General features: G+C 41.9%; 1 protein-coding gene across 13 annotated transcripts in view; it reads right to left on the minus strand.

The window, feature by feature from the left end:
- Nucleotides 1–18,577, minus strand: part of UNC13A (unc-13 homolog A) — a 384,964-nt gene that overhangs the window by 117,176 nt on the left and 249,211 nt on the right. For all 13 annotated transcript variants that reach the window (XM_068233882.1, XM_068233881.1, XM_068233874.1 and 10 more), the window contains 4 exons: nt 9,212–9,338; nt 6,884–6,980; nt 4,368–4,511; nt 3,032–3,121 (listed from right to left, as the gene is read on the minus strand). In XM_068233882.1, the coding sequence (XP_068089983.1) occupies nt 3,032–3,121; nt 4,368–4,511; nt 6,884–6,980; nt 9,212–9,338 (458 nt within the window). The remainder of the gene's footprint in view (nt 1–3,031; nt 3,122–4,367; nt 4,512–6,883; nt 6,981–9,211; nt 9,339–18,577) is intronic.

Consider the following 18,577-nt stretch of genomic DNA (forward strand, 5'->3'; position numbering starts at 1 on the left):
TAAGAAACAAATGGGAAAAAGTAATCTAAGCTACATGAAATGGTGTATGGATCAGTCAGTATTCACTAAAGTAAATTCACTAAAGTAAATGTAGGACATTCAAACACAGTTTAACCTGTGGTCTTAGAAACTTATCATAAAATATAATTCACAAACATTTCTAAATACATTTGATGTGTGGATTATACTTGAGATACTGAACCAGCAATCCACTGACTGGTTTTGCCTGCCCCTGCTTACTGTCTAAGGTACAAATGGCTGATAATATAATGCAGTATACTGAGTAAAAAAATCTGACTTGCGCGTTTGCGCTGGCTGAATCGCAAAACCGCAAACCGCTACGGTTTGCTTTTTAACATAGGAATCGCGGTAGGTCATTTCCACTACCGCGATTCGCTTTTGTCGGGAACGCGAACGCGCGGCGGAGCGATAATTGCCGCGATTTTGCTATGCAGTTCATAGCATAGCAAAATCGCGGCCGCAAACGTCGGGGGAATCGCCGGTTTTGCGATTCAGCAATCGCTAGCGTTCAGCGTGAACGCTAGCGATTGCAGGTGGAAAAGGGCCCTTAGGGACATTCTTTCCCCACAGTAAGCAGACTCCTGAACCATAAGTACCCTGAACCATAATATTCTAAACCATAGTATTCCATGGAGCTTCCAGTAATCCGATTTGGAAGGCTGGTAATTAATTACCTGACAGCTGATTATTTAATCAAACTGACAGGTAGCAATCATTAACCATCCAAAATAGATTAGTTTTGTGTAGGTATAGTCAATTAGTTCATGAGTTCATGCGAATTTTATGCTAGTTTTATGAAAATGTATGCAGCTTGGAAGTGGACAAATCAGCTGCAACAAGCTACTGCATTTGATTTGTTAATCACTTGAGGACTGCGGTGTTGACCCCCCTAGTGACCAGGCCATTTTTACTTAATTGGGTCACTGCAGCTTCAAGGCAAAGCTGCAGGCCTGTACAACTCAGCTCACAAGTGATTCCCCCCTCCTTTTCTCCCCACCAACAGAGCTCTCTGTTGGTGGGGTCTGATCGGCCCCACATTGTTTATTTTTTTTTTAATAAATATTTATGTGTTTTATTTTTAAATAAACGTTACTATTTTTTGTTTTACTTTCCCTCCCTCCCTCCCTCTCCCCTGCCGGCCAATCACGCGATCCGCTGTCATAGGCTTCTGGGAGCCCTCCAGGGGGACAGCCGTGTCACACGGCTGTCCCCAGTACAGCGCTGCTGCTGATCGCAGCGCTGTACAAAGCAGTTAGTCTCCCGAGCGGCGATCGCCGCACGGAGACTGAGGGCAGGGCGGAGCTCCGCCCCCGAGCAGGAGATGCACGCGCAGCGTGCGCGCGATCTCCTGCTAGCCCCATAAAGGACAGTTTACGCCAATGGCTGTGGAGTGGTCCTGGGGCTGCCGCACTGCTCACGCCAATTGACGTGGAGCAGTCGGCAAGTGGTTACATTTTAACCACTTCAGCCTACAGTGTCCAAAATCATATGCATCCGAACTATGTTCACCTCCCATTCATTCGCCAATAACTTTATCACTACTTATCACAATTAATTGATCTATATCTTGTTTTTTCCACCACTAATTACTCTTTCTTTGGGTAGTACATTTTGCTAAGAATTATTATTATTTTCTAAATCCATTTTAACAGGAAGATTGAGAAAGAAATGGAAAAAAATCATTATTTCTCAGTTTTTGGCCATTATAGTTTAAAATTAATACATACTACCGTAATTAAAACTCATGTATTTTATTTGCCCATTTGTCCCGGTTATTACACCATTTAAATGATGTCCCTATCACAATTTATGGCGCCGATATTTTATTTAAAAATAAAGGTGCATTTTTTCAATTTGCATCCATCACTATTTACAAGCTTATAATTTTAAAAAATATAATAAGATACTCTCTTGACATGTATATTTATGGCGCCGATATTTTATTTAGAAATAAAGGTGCATTTTTTCAATTTGCGTCCATCACTATTTTCAAGCTTACAATTTTAAAAAATATAATAAGATACTCTCTTGACATGTATATTTAAAAAGTTCAGACCCTTAGGTAACTATTTATGTTGTTTGTTTTTTTAATTGTAATTTTTTTAATTTATTTTTTTATTAAAAAATGTATTTGGGTAATTTTTGGTATGGGAGGGAAACAGATAATTTTAAATGTAAAATAATGTATGTAATGTAAAAAAATGTATGTGGGTGTAGGTTACTATTTGGCCACAAGATGGCCACAGTCAAAAAAGTCCTGGAGCGTACGATTGCGCTACCAGGAACTACAAGATGGCTATGAATGTTTTTTTTTTTGCAGAAATATCGCGGTCTCTGATTAGAGAGCGTCGGTTTTTCTGCGGGGGACTTAGATCGGTGAATGGGAATTATATTCCCATTCACTGAGCAGTGCGGTAACGGCAGGCAGCGGGAGCACGCGCGGGAGAGCGCACGATCGCGCGCCTAGGGCAGCAGCAGCTGCACAATATATCTGGACGGATATATCCGTGCAGATAGACTGAAATGGTTAAGCTGCATGAAGTTGCATAAAATTAACTCAGGATTATTAACATCTCATTGCGCATCCCTACTCCTGTGCAAAGATTATTGTAGAGAAAAAAAACTGCCTGGTGTAATTTTGCATCCTGTCTCTGATCCCGAGAAATTTTATATCTGTGTCTAAGGAAGCTCAAATACTTTTGTTGCATCGAAAGACATCCATGGCTATGATTACTAAGTAATTCCCAGCAGTGTTGATCCAGGGATTTTATCTATTGCTATCCGAAGAGGTTAAGGGCTAATTGGACTATGTCTTGTATGAGTTTTTCACCTTCCTCTGGATCAACTAAGATATGTGAAGGTGCAGGCTAGTGTTGTACCTTATTTTTCTGGTTGAACTTGAATGGATGTCTTTTTTAAACCCAAATAACTATGTAACTAATTATGTAATAACCATGTAACTAATTAACTATGTGACTAGGAAATACACTGCATATTTGTGTAACATTACCACTTTCTCTTCTTTCTTCTCTTTGGAACAATGTGAAGCAAAGTCTTTGGAGATGATCTCTGCATATTGGAGGAGGACATTACTGATTGTCTGAAAAGAGGAAGGGGAAAGGAATGGTGAGGCAGGAAAAGCTGTAAAATTAATGAAGAAACATGAAAATCACACTACAAATTCACAAGGAATGTACTGAGTGAGGTAAAAAGGGCATCATGCGGCTGAGAACATTTGGACCATAGGCCGTAACGTGAATTACGACTACAGCGGCTTTCAGTAAGTAATGTGGGCAAATGACGTGGCCCAAATTCCAATAAAAACAGCACAATTCGGCTGCCAACAATACCTGGAAGCCAAATTACATCTTACCCCACTGTAGATCACCTGAGAGGGGCAATAGTAATTCATGTCTCCGAATATGTTTCTTAACAATATAGCACTTCCTATTATTACTAATAATATGTGCCATCCATGCAGAAGCAAGGTAATGAGACACATTGCCATAGGTACAGCCTGCACTTAGTGATGTTTTCATGCAGACTGTGTGGCACAGAGAACTTAAAGAGGAACTCCAGTGAAAATAATGTACTAAAAAAGTGCTTCATTTTTACAATAATTATGTATAAATGATTTAGTCAATGTTTGCTCATTGTAAAATCTTTTAAATCTTTGATTTATATTCTGACATTTATTACATGGTGACATTTTTACTGTGGGCAGGTGATGTAGCTGCTGCTTGCTGTTTTGGCTGTTGGAAACAGCTGTAAACAGCTATTTCCCACAAGGCAACAAGGTTCACAGACAGGAAACTGCCCAAAGTACCTCCGTATTCAGAGCTTCTTGTGGGAGGGGTTTCACCACAATATCAGTCATACAGCGCCCCCTGATGGTCTGTTTGTGAAAAGGAATACATTTCTCATGTAAAAGGGGGTATCAGCTACTGATTGGGATTAAGTTCAATTCTTGGTCGGAGTTTCTCTTTAAGTGATAGAAAATAGAACCCCAGTAACATTTCATCCTTACTACTAATGTCTCCCACTTTAATTTTGGGAAAGAGAACATTTATATGCAGATGAAAGTTGAGGTCAGAAACTGCTCTACATGGTGAAACATTGTTCATGAACCACATCTTTCTTGAACCTACAGTCTGTGCTTACCTAGAAAAACTATATAATGGAATCATAGCTATAGCTTTAAGAAAATTATGTTGAGATACACATGCAGTAAGTTCCAAACATTAAAATGGCAAAGCCCTATACACCAGATTTCTAATAGTGGCTTCCCTTATCTACTGTAAAGTGCTATCTGATCATACTTAAAAGCAAAAATGGCATATGTATACCTTAGCAAATCTGCGCATATAATGTCCCACTATTTGTGGATCTGGACATTCCAGCTTCTTAATGATTTCAAAGCTCTGGTTAAGCTGTGAGAAAACATCCACTACTGAGCAGGAAAACAGTGCATGTTCTGATGTTTGCTGGAACTGCAAAAGGTACAAAAACATGAATAAAGAATAGTATCCATAGGCAGAATATATAAGAGATTTTCCCTGTCGTGCCCTTATTATGTTTAAACCAATAGACTCAGGACAGTGTAAGCATGTAAAGGGTGAAATGGGAGACTTAAAGAGTAAGGGCACTTTTACACTAAAGGTAGCAACACGCCCATACAGTTTTTAAAAAATATCTGTTCAATTCAAGAATAGCAATCAATTTTTCTGACTGATTGTAACATTTCAAAAATCTGACCAATGTACCACACACATATGTTAAATTTTTCCACAATTGTGATAAAAATGATTGGAAACTCTGAAAAAATTGCTTGGGAGTATATACATTAATAATCTGACAATCTACCGCATACCATGCAATGTTCATAAAAATTGATCAGAAAAATCCACCATTCCCAATCGACTTTTATTGAATAAAAACAGGAAATCCAATTGGAATTCTTGCTCAAATAAAAAAAAGCTTTTGATTTTTCGGGACATCCAATCTTTTTTATCGAATTGCTGTAAACTCAGATCATTTTATTGTATCGTGTATGGCCACCTTTAGGGCCCGTTTCAACTAGCGAATGGCAGCCTGAAGGGATGCGATGCGGCTACGCATCACTACCGTTCCCATTCGCGTCACTTCCGCGGGAGATGTGGAAGTGTATAGGAGGAGACAGCAGGCAGATGCGGCCGTGCGAGAATTTGCAGCATGCTCCAGATTCTCTGATCGTTCCGCACTGCTCCGCATAACCAGCACGCAATGGAAAATTGTTCCACTGCCGTGCATTGGTTACAGTGCAGCCGCGATGCGATGCGTCTATGTAGCCGCATCGCACCGCATGTAATGGAAATGGGCCCTTAATCAGTTGCACTCAGTTATAACTGAAAGAAAACTGATTTTCAAATTAATGTTGTCCATGTTTTCCTATGGCACAGTTCCCACTATACACGTTTTAACTGAAAGCTTTTTCACAAACTGCATACCAACATGTACTAACGCATACTAACGTACAATAAAGCATACCAACGCATTATGTGTAAAAGGACCCTTAGGCTAGTTTTACACTTGTCATTGCATTGCACTGCATTATAGTGTACACATGATGCAACCAAAAACATTAGTAGTGGCATGTGATGAAATGCACACAAAGAAGAAACTGATCAATGTTCTCCTTCATTTATTAACATTGTGCACATCACTGTGAGCAATTTGACAAAGCACTTCATGTTCTGCCTTGTAACAACAGAACCCCTTGCATCGCTGCACAACTGATGAGGTGTGAACTGATCAGGGCTAGTTCCCGCTTGCCCGTGATCGCGTTTGGCTCAGCAATTTTGCGTGATTTGCACTTGTGATTCCCATTCAACAGAACGAGAATCACAGCCCAATCGCCCCTGAAACGTTGCATGCATCACATTTGCGATTGATCGAAAACACAAATGCTGCAGTGTGAATGTATCCATAGGGATACATTAGCAGCCGCGCTTTGCTAATCGCCAGCGATCAGCAAAGCGCTGACAAATCGCTGAAAAAAGTGCGAACCAGCCCTCAGACTTTGAATCACACCATGTTACCAAAAACGGTGTTAGTTACAATGCAATGGAGGTGTTCATGTGGATGTACGCTTAGACACAAATGGCTGTTGGTACCTAAATTGCAGAGTACGAATTATGGCCTCGATTCACTAACCGGCGCTAAGTGAGTTTGGACGTCTTGAGGGTTAAGACGTCCAAACTACGGCGCTAAGTACTTATCGTGCATAAAACTTCGCACTTCACGCATTAACTTGTTGCGCCAAAAACGCTGCACTGGTGCACGTGAAACGTTGCATGCGGTGTGCTGAAAACATCGCATATCCTGCCCCTGAAACGTCGCACCAGTTCGCCCGACGGTGCGACCTTTCGGGCGCACTGGTGCGATGTTTCAGGGGCACCATGTGCAATGTTTTCGGTGCACCGCATCCGATGTTTCGTGCGCACTAGTGCGACGTTTTCAACGTGCGAGGTGCGATGTTTTATTTGCGACGACGTTTTATGCGCGATGCGTGCACTAAGTGGCTTTTCACTGGGGCCCTATATCTATTGTAATTTTAAGTCTGTTACTATTGATGGTGTGTATGTATTTTCTTCTGAGCTGATATCCCCATTTTGTTAACTTGCCTACAAGTTTTGTGACCAGGGCATCACTATGTTTATATGGAGATGCTCAGGCTCCTGACATTGCTCTCCACTAACCCACACCAAAAAACGACAAACAGTTTACTGTTTTTTCTGTTTACATGTTTTACAATATTATATTACTGATAATGTCAGACTGTAAGAAACCAACCCCCTTAGGTAAGTAACAGTAAGAAACTAACCCCATCTTTTTTGTCCCTCTCTAGGGCTCCATGGAGAAAATCTCGAGAGACTTCTTCATTCTCATCCAACCATTGAATAACAAAAGGCTCAAACCAGCTGTGAAGATAAACAGAAGTTCTCAATGCTGCACTTGACATCACCCATATTTTTGTATCACTTTTTCTGAAACCACATATACAACGTGCCCCATACAAGTGTAGTCCAGAAAGTAACAGCCGTTTGATTTTATCTGCCATGCAAGGAGCTTTCTTTATAATTGCATCTGTCAGGTAAATCTAAGGCCCAGTGCACACCGAGCGGTTTTTGGAGCGATCCGCCGGCCGCATCCGCCTCTAAAAACGCTTGTCTAATGTATTGCAATGGGATGGTGCACACCGGCGGTTTGCGGTTTTTGCCAAGCCGCAAACGCGCCTCCTGCTGCGTGTTTGCGGTTTTCTGAAGCGTTTCGTCCTCAATGTAAAGTATAGGAAAAACGCAAACCGCTCTGAAAAACGCTAGTTCAGAGCGGTTTGCCAGGCATTTTTGTTACAGTAGCTGTTCAGTAACAGCTTTTACTGTAACAATATATGAAATCTGCTACACAAAAACGCACCCAAAACCTCTAGGTATGTTTAGAAAACCTCTCTAAACATACCTAGAATCGCTCTGAAATCAGCTCCCAAAACCGCTAGCGTATTGCGGATCTGCTAGCGGTTTTGGTGTGCACTGGGCCTTAGTGCAGTTTCTCTCCCTGCATCACATATCATATGATTGCAGAACACTAGTAACAGTTTGTTCAGCAGCAATAACATGAAAGCCCCCCCCCCCCCTCCCGCGCCAAACTATAGGTGAGGAGTGTCATTCTACTACAATAAAAGGGACTGGGAACTTTGTAAAAATATAAGACACCTGATTAAATTAAGGAAGTAATTATGTGGAGAAATAATCTGCAGATGCAGTAGCCCATATGGAAATAATGTTTCTCCTAAGTGATATTTTCACAGACTAGCCTGCTTTTTAATACTTTTTCAATTGCAGAGTGATGAAAACGTATTCTAAAGGGGCACTATGGTGAAAAGTATGCTGTTCCATTATCCCCACATATAGACAGCATACATTTCATCATAGAGTTTGTATTAAAAAATATCTAACACCCCTCTACTCCTCTACACAGCTGAGCTGCATAATTAGATCAGATATCCCTGATAAGAAAGTGTTGGACTGCTAACAAACACTATAAAGCTGATTGAGGGCCAGTGCACACCAAAAATTGCTAGCGCAAAAGCAAACGCTCATTGCTTTTTGAAGTGATTTGTTAAGGCGATTCTAGAATGTGCCTAGTGATTTTCTAAGCATGCCTAACGATTTTCGGAGCATTTTGGTGTAGCGTTTTTTATTTTTTGCTACAGTAGAGCTGTAACTGAACAGCTTCTGTAACCAAAACACTTGGAAAATTGCTCTGATTTATTGCTTTTCAGAGCGATTTTCCACTTTCCTATACTTAACATTGAGGCTAAATTGCCTCAGAAATCAGCAAAAAATGCTGCAGGACCCGCATTTACAATAAAGCACATTGCTCCTTTTGTGCTTCATCCCTTTCAAATACATTAGCCAAGTGCTTTTTAAAGCGCAAGCATTTCTAAAAGCGCTCAGAAGTGCTCTTGGTGTGCACCAGCCCATACAGAGCCTCACGCTGTTGCTTTTCATATTTTAACTAGCTAATTAAATAAATAAACAGGCTGCTAAATAGCTACTTACTTAGCAGTTTGTTTATTTATCTAGCTAGTGTGTGTCAGCCTCCCTCAAATCAGCTGTTGAGAGTATTAGTTATAAATCATCTGTTTAGCAGTGCAGTCGGACGCTTACAGCATGAAAATGATGGCAGCTCAGCCCTGTAGGAGGGCAGAATTAGTGTTATCACATATAACACAAACTCTGTGGTGACATTTATGCTGTCCATATTAAATAATTGATGTGGGGATAATGGAACAGCATAATTTTTGCTATAGTGCCCTTTTTAAGGAGAAGATGAAACAATATCTCCCAGGAGAAAACTCAGGTGAAAACATTAATAAATAAAATGTTTTCCTTGACTGATTAATTGAAAACGGCTGCTACTTTTCAGACTACCTTCATACTTACACCAAAAACCTATAGCTTCGTAGTAGTGTGATATGGTATGGAGAAAACATGATAAAAGTATAGCGAAAAAAAGTCTCTTTTACCTTTAACAGCCATTTGATGGTTTATATATATATATATATATATATATATATATATATATATGTTTGGCTACTTGTACATTGTTATCAATTCACAAATACAATTAATGCCACAATGCTACTTACGCTGGATATTCAGGGACTTTGCTCTTAAATGATGGAAGCTCTGTTACATATTCATTGTACAGCCACTTGACCTTAAAGTGTAAGTTCATGTAGTCGGCACTCTTACATAGTCGGTGCTTGTCATGTTCTATGAAATGAAAAAACATGAGTACATTTCAATCACAACCAGAGATTACTAAACATTTATAAAGTCTTTCAGGCACAGGTCTATAAAAGTAGTCCACAATCTGTTATTTGAATATTTTCTCATTTGTATTGCTTTATGTTATACTAGCTGATTGCCTGGCATTACCCAGGGTTCTATTTGGCTCCGCCCACTTTTCCTATCCCTAACACACAATCACTCAATGCCCTAGTTTGTGAACTTTGCGGTCTTTAGTATTGAAAATTTACATTGAAATGAAACAAATCTGATTGGCTGTGACTCCACCCCCTTTTCTGAGTTCGAACCCCAGTCACCCAATGACCAACTGTACCAGGTTTGAGGCTTGTGCCATTAACAGTGCAAGAATGGTAGCAATTAAATATTCCCCTTGAAAATTAATAGGTGAATTTTGATTGGCTTTTGTAGGCTCCACCCACTTTTGTGAATATGAATCCCAGTCACCCAGTGACCAACTGTGCTAAGTTTGAGAAGCCTACCCTTAACAGTGCAAGAATGGCTGCAGTTTACATTTTTCCAGTGAAATTTGTATTTGTCTTCACCCACTGATGACCCCACATCGCCCATGTATGCATTTGGCTGGTGTTGGCTGTGCCCACTTTTTTCTAATCCTAACGCACAATTACTCAATGACCAAGTTTGTTTCTTTCACAGCAATAATTTGCATTGAAATGAAACAAATCTGATTGGCTGTTGGCGGCTCCATCTCCTTTTCTGAATTTAAATCCCAGTCACTCAATGACCAACTGTACCAGGTTTGAGGCTTGTGCCATTAACAGCGCAAGAATGGCAGCAATTAAATATTCACCTTGAAAATCAATAGGTGAATCTTGATTGGCTTTTGTAGGCTCCACCAACTTTTCTGAATATTAATCCCAGTCACCAACTGTGCTACGTTTGAGAACCCTACCATTGACAGTGTAAGAATGGCTGCAGTTTACATTTTCCCAATTAAATTTGTATTTGTCTCTGCTCACTTTCTGATTGTGGAGATACAAAGTATCCTATATGTTATTCCAGGTAATGTTCTGAGCAAAATTTCATTCAAATCCGTTCAGCCATTGTTGCGTGATTGAGTAAGAAATATCCAAACTTTTGCATTTATAATATTAGTGAGATGTTGTTGTGATAAAAAGTTAATATGTTTTAGGCCGGGTTTCCACTGCTGCGAATCCCGGCCGATTCCCCGCCCACGAATTCGGATGGATTACAGCAGCCTACAGAAGTCTATGAGAGCCATCCGAATTCGTGGCCGAGGAAAAATCTGAGGCCCTGCAGCATAATTTCGTCCGTAGCTGTCCGAATCCTATAGCCGTGCATAGCGCGGCTAGAGGGATTCGGCTGCGAGAGGCAGCAGTTGTGTCGGCATCGCGTCTCGCAAGACGCATGCCGCCGCACAAATGGAAACGTAGCCTTAAACATTTATAATGTATTATTTGGAGCTGAAATGTGGACACAGCAAAATAAACTTTGGTTAAATACATATCTCCTGCAAAATACTGCTCGCATACTCTTTTAAGTGAAAAATATATAAAAAAATGCAATTAAAAGTTAATGACAAAATAAACTTACTTCAAGCCTGCATTAAGTGTAAGTAATTAAGTATGCATTATATAAGTATAAAAATGCAGTGAGCGGCCCAAAGTATACAAGGTTCACTGATGTCCTTTGAAATGGGGCATTTTGGTGGCATCACATCACACTCTTACTTAAATATTTCAGTAAATATTGTTCCTTTCTCTTTAGAATGCATAGTTTACTGCTACCACCGCTGTGCACACACGTACTCCTGTCATGCGCACCTGCTCAGACTAACTCAACTGTGATTGGTGAACAGGAACATGTGTTCACTGAGCAAATCCAGGGTTAGTGTAAGGAATGATCATTGTTGCAAACCAGTAACAGTAATCATTTTCAGAAATAATTGTAATAAATCTGTTTTTCTCTCTCCCAGCTCATCTATGACAGCAATGTGAGGTGAAAGGAGCTGGGAGAGAGCCTGAGACTGTACTGTAGCAGGCTTGTGTTTCTTTTTTTTTAATTAACTTTTATGTTTCAAAAAAATTGTATTGAAATTTTTAACATAATACAAAATAAATATATATATTGAACATCTGAACCATAGGAGCCGTGGCATAGCTAGAAATCATGGGGCCCCATAGCAAAGTTTTTGGTGAGGCCCCTCCCTAAAAAATCTATAAGGCATTTTATTGCCCTGCCTCAGCCCCCAACCACAGCTAAACCTATTCTCATACAGAACCCTTCTTCTAACTATGCCTAACCCTAACCACCTGCCCTGTTGATGCCTAACCTTAAACACCCCCCTTCTCCCACACACAGAAATGCCTAACCTGAACCACCCTGTCGCAAAAAAAGCTAAATATTGGGAGTCACAAAATTGTATATATAGGGCACCGCAATAAACTATAAATATTGGGTGCCGCTAGGTACCCATACAGATATTGTTTATAGCAGATGCTCAAACTCCCTGCTATAAATATTTGTATGGACACATATGGAAGCACTCGATATTAACCTTTTTTGGGTGGGTGGGTGGGGAGGGGGAGTTAGGCATGAGGGGGGATTAAAGGGAACCTGAAGCGAGTAAAATTATTTAAAATAAACACATGACGTGGTTGCAAATGATTATTACATACTAACCTCACCATCAGGTCCTCTCAGAAGCTCACCATTTTCTTCTTACAGTGATCCCTTCCAGTTCTAACAATATTTTGTCAGAACTGAAATAGACCAGTTGCTGTGAGTTATATATCAGCAGCTGTCAGTTACAACTGAATGTGCAAGGTAATGTCCATGTTTCCTTATGGCTCAAATGGGTGATATTACAGTTTAAGGCTTCTTTCCCACTAAGAAGTTGTGTTAGATGCCACGTTAAGGTCGCATAACGTGCCCCTAACGCAACGCATAGTGGGGTTGAAGCTGGATGTTACATTGAGCTGCGTTAAGCGGCTCTTCATGCGTCCTGTGATGCCGTGATGCATACTCTTGGACGCATGTGGCATCACGTGTTCCTGCCAGCCAATCGCCACACAGAGCGGCGCTCCATAAAGTAAACACTGCACGTCACACCGTGCAGTGAATATTAATTAGCCATGTGGCTGGCCGAGGAGGAGGAGGGGAGACCTCCTCCTCCAACATCACGGAGCATGTGCAAACAGTCTAACGCGGCTTAGCCGATTATAACGCACAGCATGCAGTACTTTGTTTTTACCTGCTGCGTTACATAGTAACGCAACGTGGGCACTGTGAACAGCCCATTCATTTTTCATTGCTGTGCGCCTGTAACGTCTAATGTGCGCCTGTAACGTCTAACTGTGAAAGCAGCCTAACAGTGTGCTGTCCAGGAAGCTGCTATGGGGTAATGGCCATTTTTAAAATGGAGGACAGAGAATTCCATTGTCACAGTGGACAAATGAGACACAGGAGAGGAGAAAGAGATTGAGGAGTAGACTAAATGGTTAAAGTTAGGCACCTAAACTTCCGCAGCTCTCTGGCATCCACATTTTCTGCTTCCATAAGCCCCTGCCGAGATTATGGGCAGCGTTCTAGTTTCAGTGTGAGTACACCCATCACCCACATTCTGGCAGTGGAAGGTCAATGGTAGCACACAGAGGAACTACAAGGAGCAGTAACATGACAGCTGCTGTTTCTGAGCAAACTGATGTATTTACAAGGGTAAATACTGTACATCCAATTCTTTGTAAAGGAAGAGTTGCATTAAAAGTCCACTGGGAGAGATAACAGGATCGATAAAAACTTGTAGGAGCTTTAAAGAGGAACTCCAGTAAAAATAATGTAATAAAAAAGTGCTTCATTTTTACAATAATTATGTATAAATGATTTAGTCAATGATTGCCTATTGTCAAATCTTTCCTCTCCCTGATTTACATTCTGACATTTATCACATAGTGACATTTTTACTGCTGGCAGGTGATGTCACTGGAAGTAGCTGCTGCTTGTTTTGGCAGTTCGAAACAGCTGGAAACAGCTATTTCCCACAATGCAAAAAGGTTCACAGACAGGAAACAGCCAGGACCCTGGTCCTCACAGTTTCCTGTGGGAGGGGTTTCACCACAATATCAGCCATACAGAGCCCCCTGATGATTAGCTTGTGAAAAGGAATAGATTTCTCAGCGCTGCGTAATATGTTGGCGCTTTATAAATACAATAAATAATAATAATAATAATAATGTAAAAGGGGATATCAGCTACTGATTAGGATGAAGTTCAATTCTTGGTCATTGTTTCTCTTTTACAAAACCTATAAAGAACCTCTGCGCTCATATAAACAATATTTTAATGCTTAAATCTCAGGGCAGAAATGGAATGCTGAATCCTGTTCCCTGTCTGCAATCCAGATGAATGAATTAAAGTGCACAAGAAAGTCCTAGCAGTCTATAAAGGGCCAGCAATATTAACAGGGATGTGCTCACTGTATACCCAGTGTCACGTGTTGACAATAGATAATAGCCAAAGTTCAGACTTATATAATAGCAGTATCTTGCATATCTCCCACAGTTAGCAGCATGTGGTGAAGAGCTTGCATGTGTTTGTGGGTGGACAGCACAATGGCATAGAGGTTATCGCTCTTGCCTAGCGGCACTGGGTCCCTGGTTCAAATCCCAGCCAGGGCACTTTCTGCTTGAAGTTTGTATTTTTTCCCTGTGTCTGTGTGGATTGCCTCTGAGTACTCTGATTTCCTCCCACATCCCCTAAAAGCATACAGATAAGTTAATACATAGACATATTACTATGGTAGGGATAAGATTGTGAGCCCCCCTGAGGGACAGTTACGTGACAAGACAGTATACTCTGTACAGCGCTGCGGAAGATGTCAGTGCTATATAAATACTAAATAATAATAATATTAGTGCCACTCAGACCTCTTGTCATCCTTTGCAGCAGTTGGCAAAAGGATACTGCATATCCAGGAGTGACACTGGGGACTGGGAACAGGATTCAGCGTTTAAGTTCTGTCTCAGGTGTGAGTGTACAGAGGCCCGCAGGTCAGGATTTTGGCAGAAATGTGCTAACATTCAGCATTGATGGTTTTATTTTTTGTGCTGTTTTTAAGCATTAAATTATAGTTCATATAAGTGGACCTGTGTAAAGCTGTCTGTGCCAGCATTTACCCCCCCACCCAAGCCACGTGTTCACCTGTACTCCGCTGGAGCACTGTATTCATCTGTGGGCTGCTGCTAGCATGTACCCCTCCACGCCGGAGCAATGTGAAGTTGTATTACCCAGCATTTGCAGAGTCCTCCTTGTTTGTCAGCACAGCCTAAGACAGCACAGTTCCAGAGGGCGGGGGGGGGGGGGGGGGGGCAGAAAAAGTTAACACAGCGCACAGGGTAACACACTGCACACAGCTCCGGGGGGCACAGCCAGCACTAGTGGAGTTGGTGACTCTAGTTTAAGCCGAGACCCCCACTTTTGGGACAATTTTTTGGTCCCAAAAACTTGGCTTATACTCAAATATGTACAGTAAGTCTCTTTTGTCTCCACCAACCAAAAGCTGCTGGATCAGTAAGCCCATGAGTAAAGTTCGTATTGGCCCAAAGAAGTTAGAGGCACATGAGGAGACACAAGGCCCCCTTTAAGTTTAGTTTGATCTTAGATTTTTAACGAGTGGATGATAATTGGGTCTTTAATAATTTTACGTCAAGAAGGAGTAAGCCAAAGAAGATTATTAAGGGCTATAGGCAAACATAAAGATTGTTCTATGGAAAGCCATAAGGGAGGTTGTGTGTCCACATGCCACATTGTTGATTGGGATATTTGGTCGGCTCCAGGGCCGGGCCGAGGCAGAGGCTGGAGAGGCTCCAGCCTCAGGGCGCAGTGTAGGAGAGGGCGCAGAATTCATTCAGCTGTCATTCCTAATTGTGTTTGAAGCAGAAAGAAATAAGAAAAGGGGATACATAGCAGTGACTGCAAGCCAGATAACTAGATATTAAGGTGGGGAGGTTGTGGGCCCTGTGGTGCCTCTTAGTGTAATAGCAATCAGTGTGTGACGGCTGGGGTGGGAGGGATGGAGGGGCCTCTTAGTCTAATAGCAATCAGTGTGTGACGGCTGGGATGGGAGGGATAGAGGGGCGCACTTTGGTGTCTCAGCCTTGGGTGCTGGAGGACCTTGTCCCGGCTCTGGTCGGCTCTATAATAGGCTGTCAGATTGGGAACACTTAGGCCACCGTCACTCTTCAGCCGGGACAATGTGGTACTCATGACCCTTGGCTTAATCTTATCTATATATATCTATAAAGGAAAAAAATATAAGATAGAAGCTGTTTAAGTATTGATGCAGGAACGTGAACTGGTAATACGCTCCCTGCGACTGACTCTGAGTCCGTTTCTGACAGCTCAGAGTCTGCAGGGCCGCAGACTATCTATTTGTTGGATATGGTGGGGAGACACTATTCTGCAGCGGCGGCATCCTCCACCAGAGCAGCAGTGAGGACGATTCTTGGAGGGAATGGCTCCCTTCAACAGACTCTGAGTCAGTTTCTGACAGCTCAGTGTCTGCTGGGCTGCTATCTCTCCGCATGAGGAGGGCTGATCAATCCACTGACCAGGACCCATCAGGTGCCATAGCAGGGGGCACAGTGGGCAACACAGCTGCAAAGAGCAAGAGGGAAACCAGGCAAAGGCAAGTTGTATGGCATACAGAGACAAGAGGGACATCTTGATTCTAACATCCTTTGAAAATGAGGTCACAGTTCCTGTCACAACCTCAAGAGAGCAGACCGAAAAGCTAGGGGCAATTTTCAAGTATAAGTAGATGAGTGTTGTGGATCTTGCAAATCAGATGTTGGCTCTTTATTTACTGAAGGAGGGCCATATACAAAAAAAGTTTCCTTTTACCTGTTCCAGATGGCAATGCACAATGCCTTTGTGCTATTTAAAAAAGACAGGCCACACAGAAACCTATTTACATTTTCAGGAGGAAGTGATAAAGTCACTGATAAACCAAACTGCTCCAATTACTGATGCATTTGGGCCAATGAAATACTTTCAAACTTAGTGGAAAACATTTTACTGTCATGTTCCCCCCCAAATGACATTAAACAGATTCCACAGAAAAGATGCCAAGTGTGTGCAAAAATAAGAGGGGTATGGACAGTAGATACCACTGCCCAAAGTGCCCCTCACAGCCAGGACTCTGTGTTGTCCACTGCTTTGAGGCATATCACCCAGCATTAACCACTTAAGGACCGCAGTGTTAAACCCCCCTAGTGATCAGGCCTTTTTTGACAAATTGGGCCACTGCAGCTTTAAGGCCTCGCAGCAGGGCCGCACAACTCAGCACACAAGTGATTCCCCCCCCCCCCCATTTTTCCCCACCAACAGAGCTTTCTGTTGGTGGGGTCAGATCGCCCCCAGGAATGTTTATTCATTTTAATAAATATTTATATTTTTATTTTTTTATTACATTTTGCTATTTTTTTTATATTTTAACCACCCTCCCTCCCAGCAGGCAGCCTATGACAGCGATCAGCTGTGATAGGCTCCAGCCTATCACAGCCAGGGGCGTAACTAGGCCCCACTGGGCCCCCCTGCAGAATTTCAGAGCGGAGGGGGGGGGGGGGGAGTGACGTCAGCCGCTAGAGCGAGGAGTATGCGTTGGAACGCATGGAAGAAGGTATGTATCTGCCCGCCGCTGCCCGCTGACCACACTGTAACTAGCTGGAGGGGAGCGCAGAGGGGAGAGCCCCGAGGTGAGGGAGAGGGGGGGAACTTCCCCTCTCCCCACCGACTGTGGCCAAGGCTTTCCCCTCATGCTGCCACCCCTCCAGCCCCCACAAAATGGCCCCGAGTGGGCCCTGCGGGAACAGGGGCTGCAGGGCCTATTGTTACGCCAGTGATCACAGCCGATCGTTCCTGTGTCCCCCAGGGGGACAGCCGTGTCACACGGTTGTCCCCAGTACAGTGCTGCCTTAGATCGGACAGCGCTGCCTTAGAATTAAATAGACGGCGATCGCTGGGAGACTGATGCGCGCGCATTAGCAGGTGTGCTCTCCTAGAAAGCCCATTCCCAGCCGTTCACGCTAATCGGCATGGAGTGGTCCTGGGGCTGCCGCACTGCTCATGACAATCGGCGTGGAGCAATGGGCAAGAGGTTAAGCATCATATGTTTTTTGTTTTATTTATTTATTTATTTTTTATAACACCGGCTTTTTACTAGCCTTTAATTTCTCTACTGCATATATTTGCCACTTACTGTCCCTCAAAGGAGCTCAGTTAACCTACCACTATGTTTTTGCAGTGTGGGAGAAAACCCAAGACACATACAACCTTCAAGCTAATAGTTTTTTGACAGGAATTGAACTTTGGACCCTGCTGCAAGGCAAGAGTGTTAGCCACAAGACTCATGCTAAGACTTTATTCTGCAGACCATCCCAATCTTCTGACCATTCGCTTGCCTTGGCTTCTGACTTTTCTCCATCCTGCTAGACCTTCAATGGGGAATTTCAATGTATTTATCATTAGTGTTAAAAGTAGTGATATAGGCCTCACTTTAATTATTCTATTAAATTATCTATTTAATTATCTATTATATCTAAATTAGCCATATTTGGTATCATTTTACCTGTGGCAAGTTGTAGAATACATTTTTGAGTGTTTTAAAGCTTAGACTCACGTCACATTAAAAATAGGTAGGGACAAACTCAATCCAACATAAAAAATATAATTTTTTCAAATTATAAGTACACTTGGGAAAGACACACACTTTTGAATAGCCCTGGTTGTCAGCTTTCCATAATGGTGACATTTCTGGCCTTTTTCTGATGTCCAATATCTTCTGGGCTATGCAAATAAACAATGGCGATGTAACAATTAGTGCAAAAAAATAGTGCTCCTTCATGGATTTTTGTATTAACAGTTTGTTACTAAGTGAGGCTTATGTTGTATCATTTTAACCCTGATAAACTGTAGAATACATTTTGGTGTGTCCTAAAGCTTGGGCTCGTGTCACATAAACATACGTAGGGACAAACTCAAGCCAACATAAAAAAATGTAGTTTTCAAAGTAATGGTCAAATTTCAGCAAAACCGCATAGGTACAAATTATACAAAATACCAATATCTGAGTAGGCCTGGGTCTCTAGTTATCAGAATGGTGACATTTACAGTATGGCTTGTATTGAATGTTCTGTACTTTAGGGATTTAATAAGAAAGAATGACA

The sequence above is a fragment of the Hyperolius riggenbachi genome, chromosome 1 (genome assembly GCF_040937935.1).
Source record: "Hyperolius riggenbachi isolate aHypRig1 chromosome 1, aHypRig1.pri, whole genome shotgun sequence".
Lineage (NCBI taxonomy): Eukaryota > Metazoa > Chordata > Amphibia > Anura > Hyperoliidae > Hyperolius > Hyperolius riggenbachi.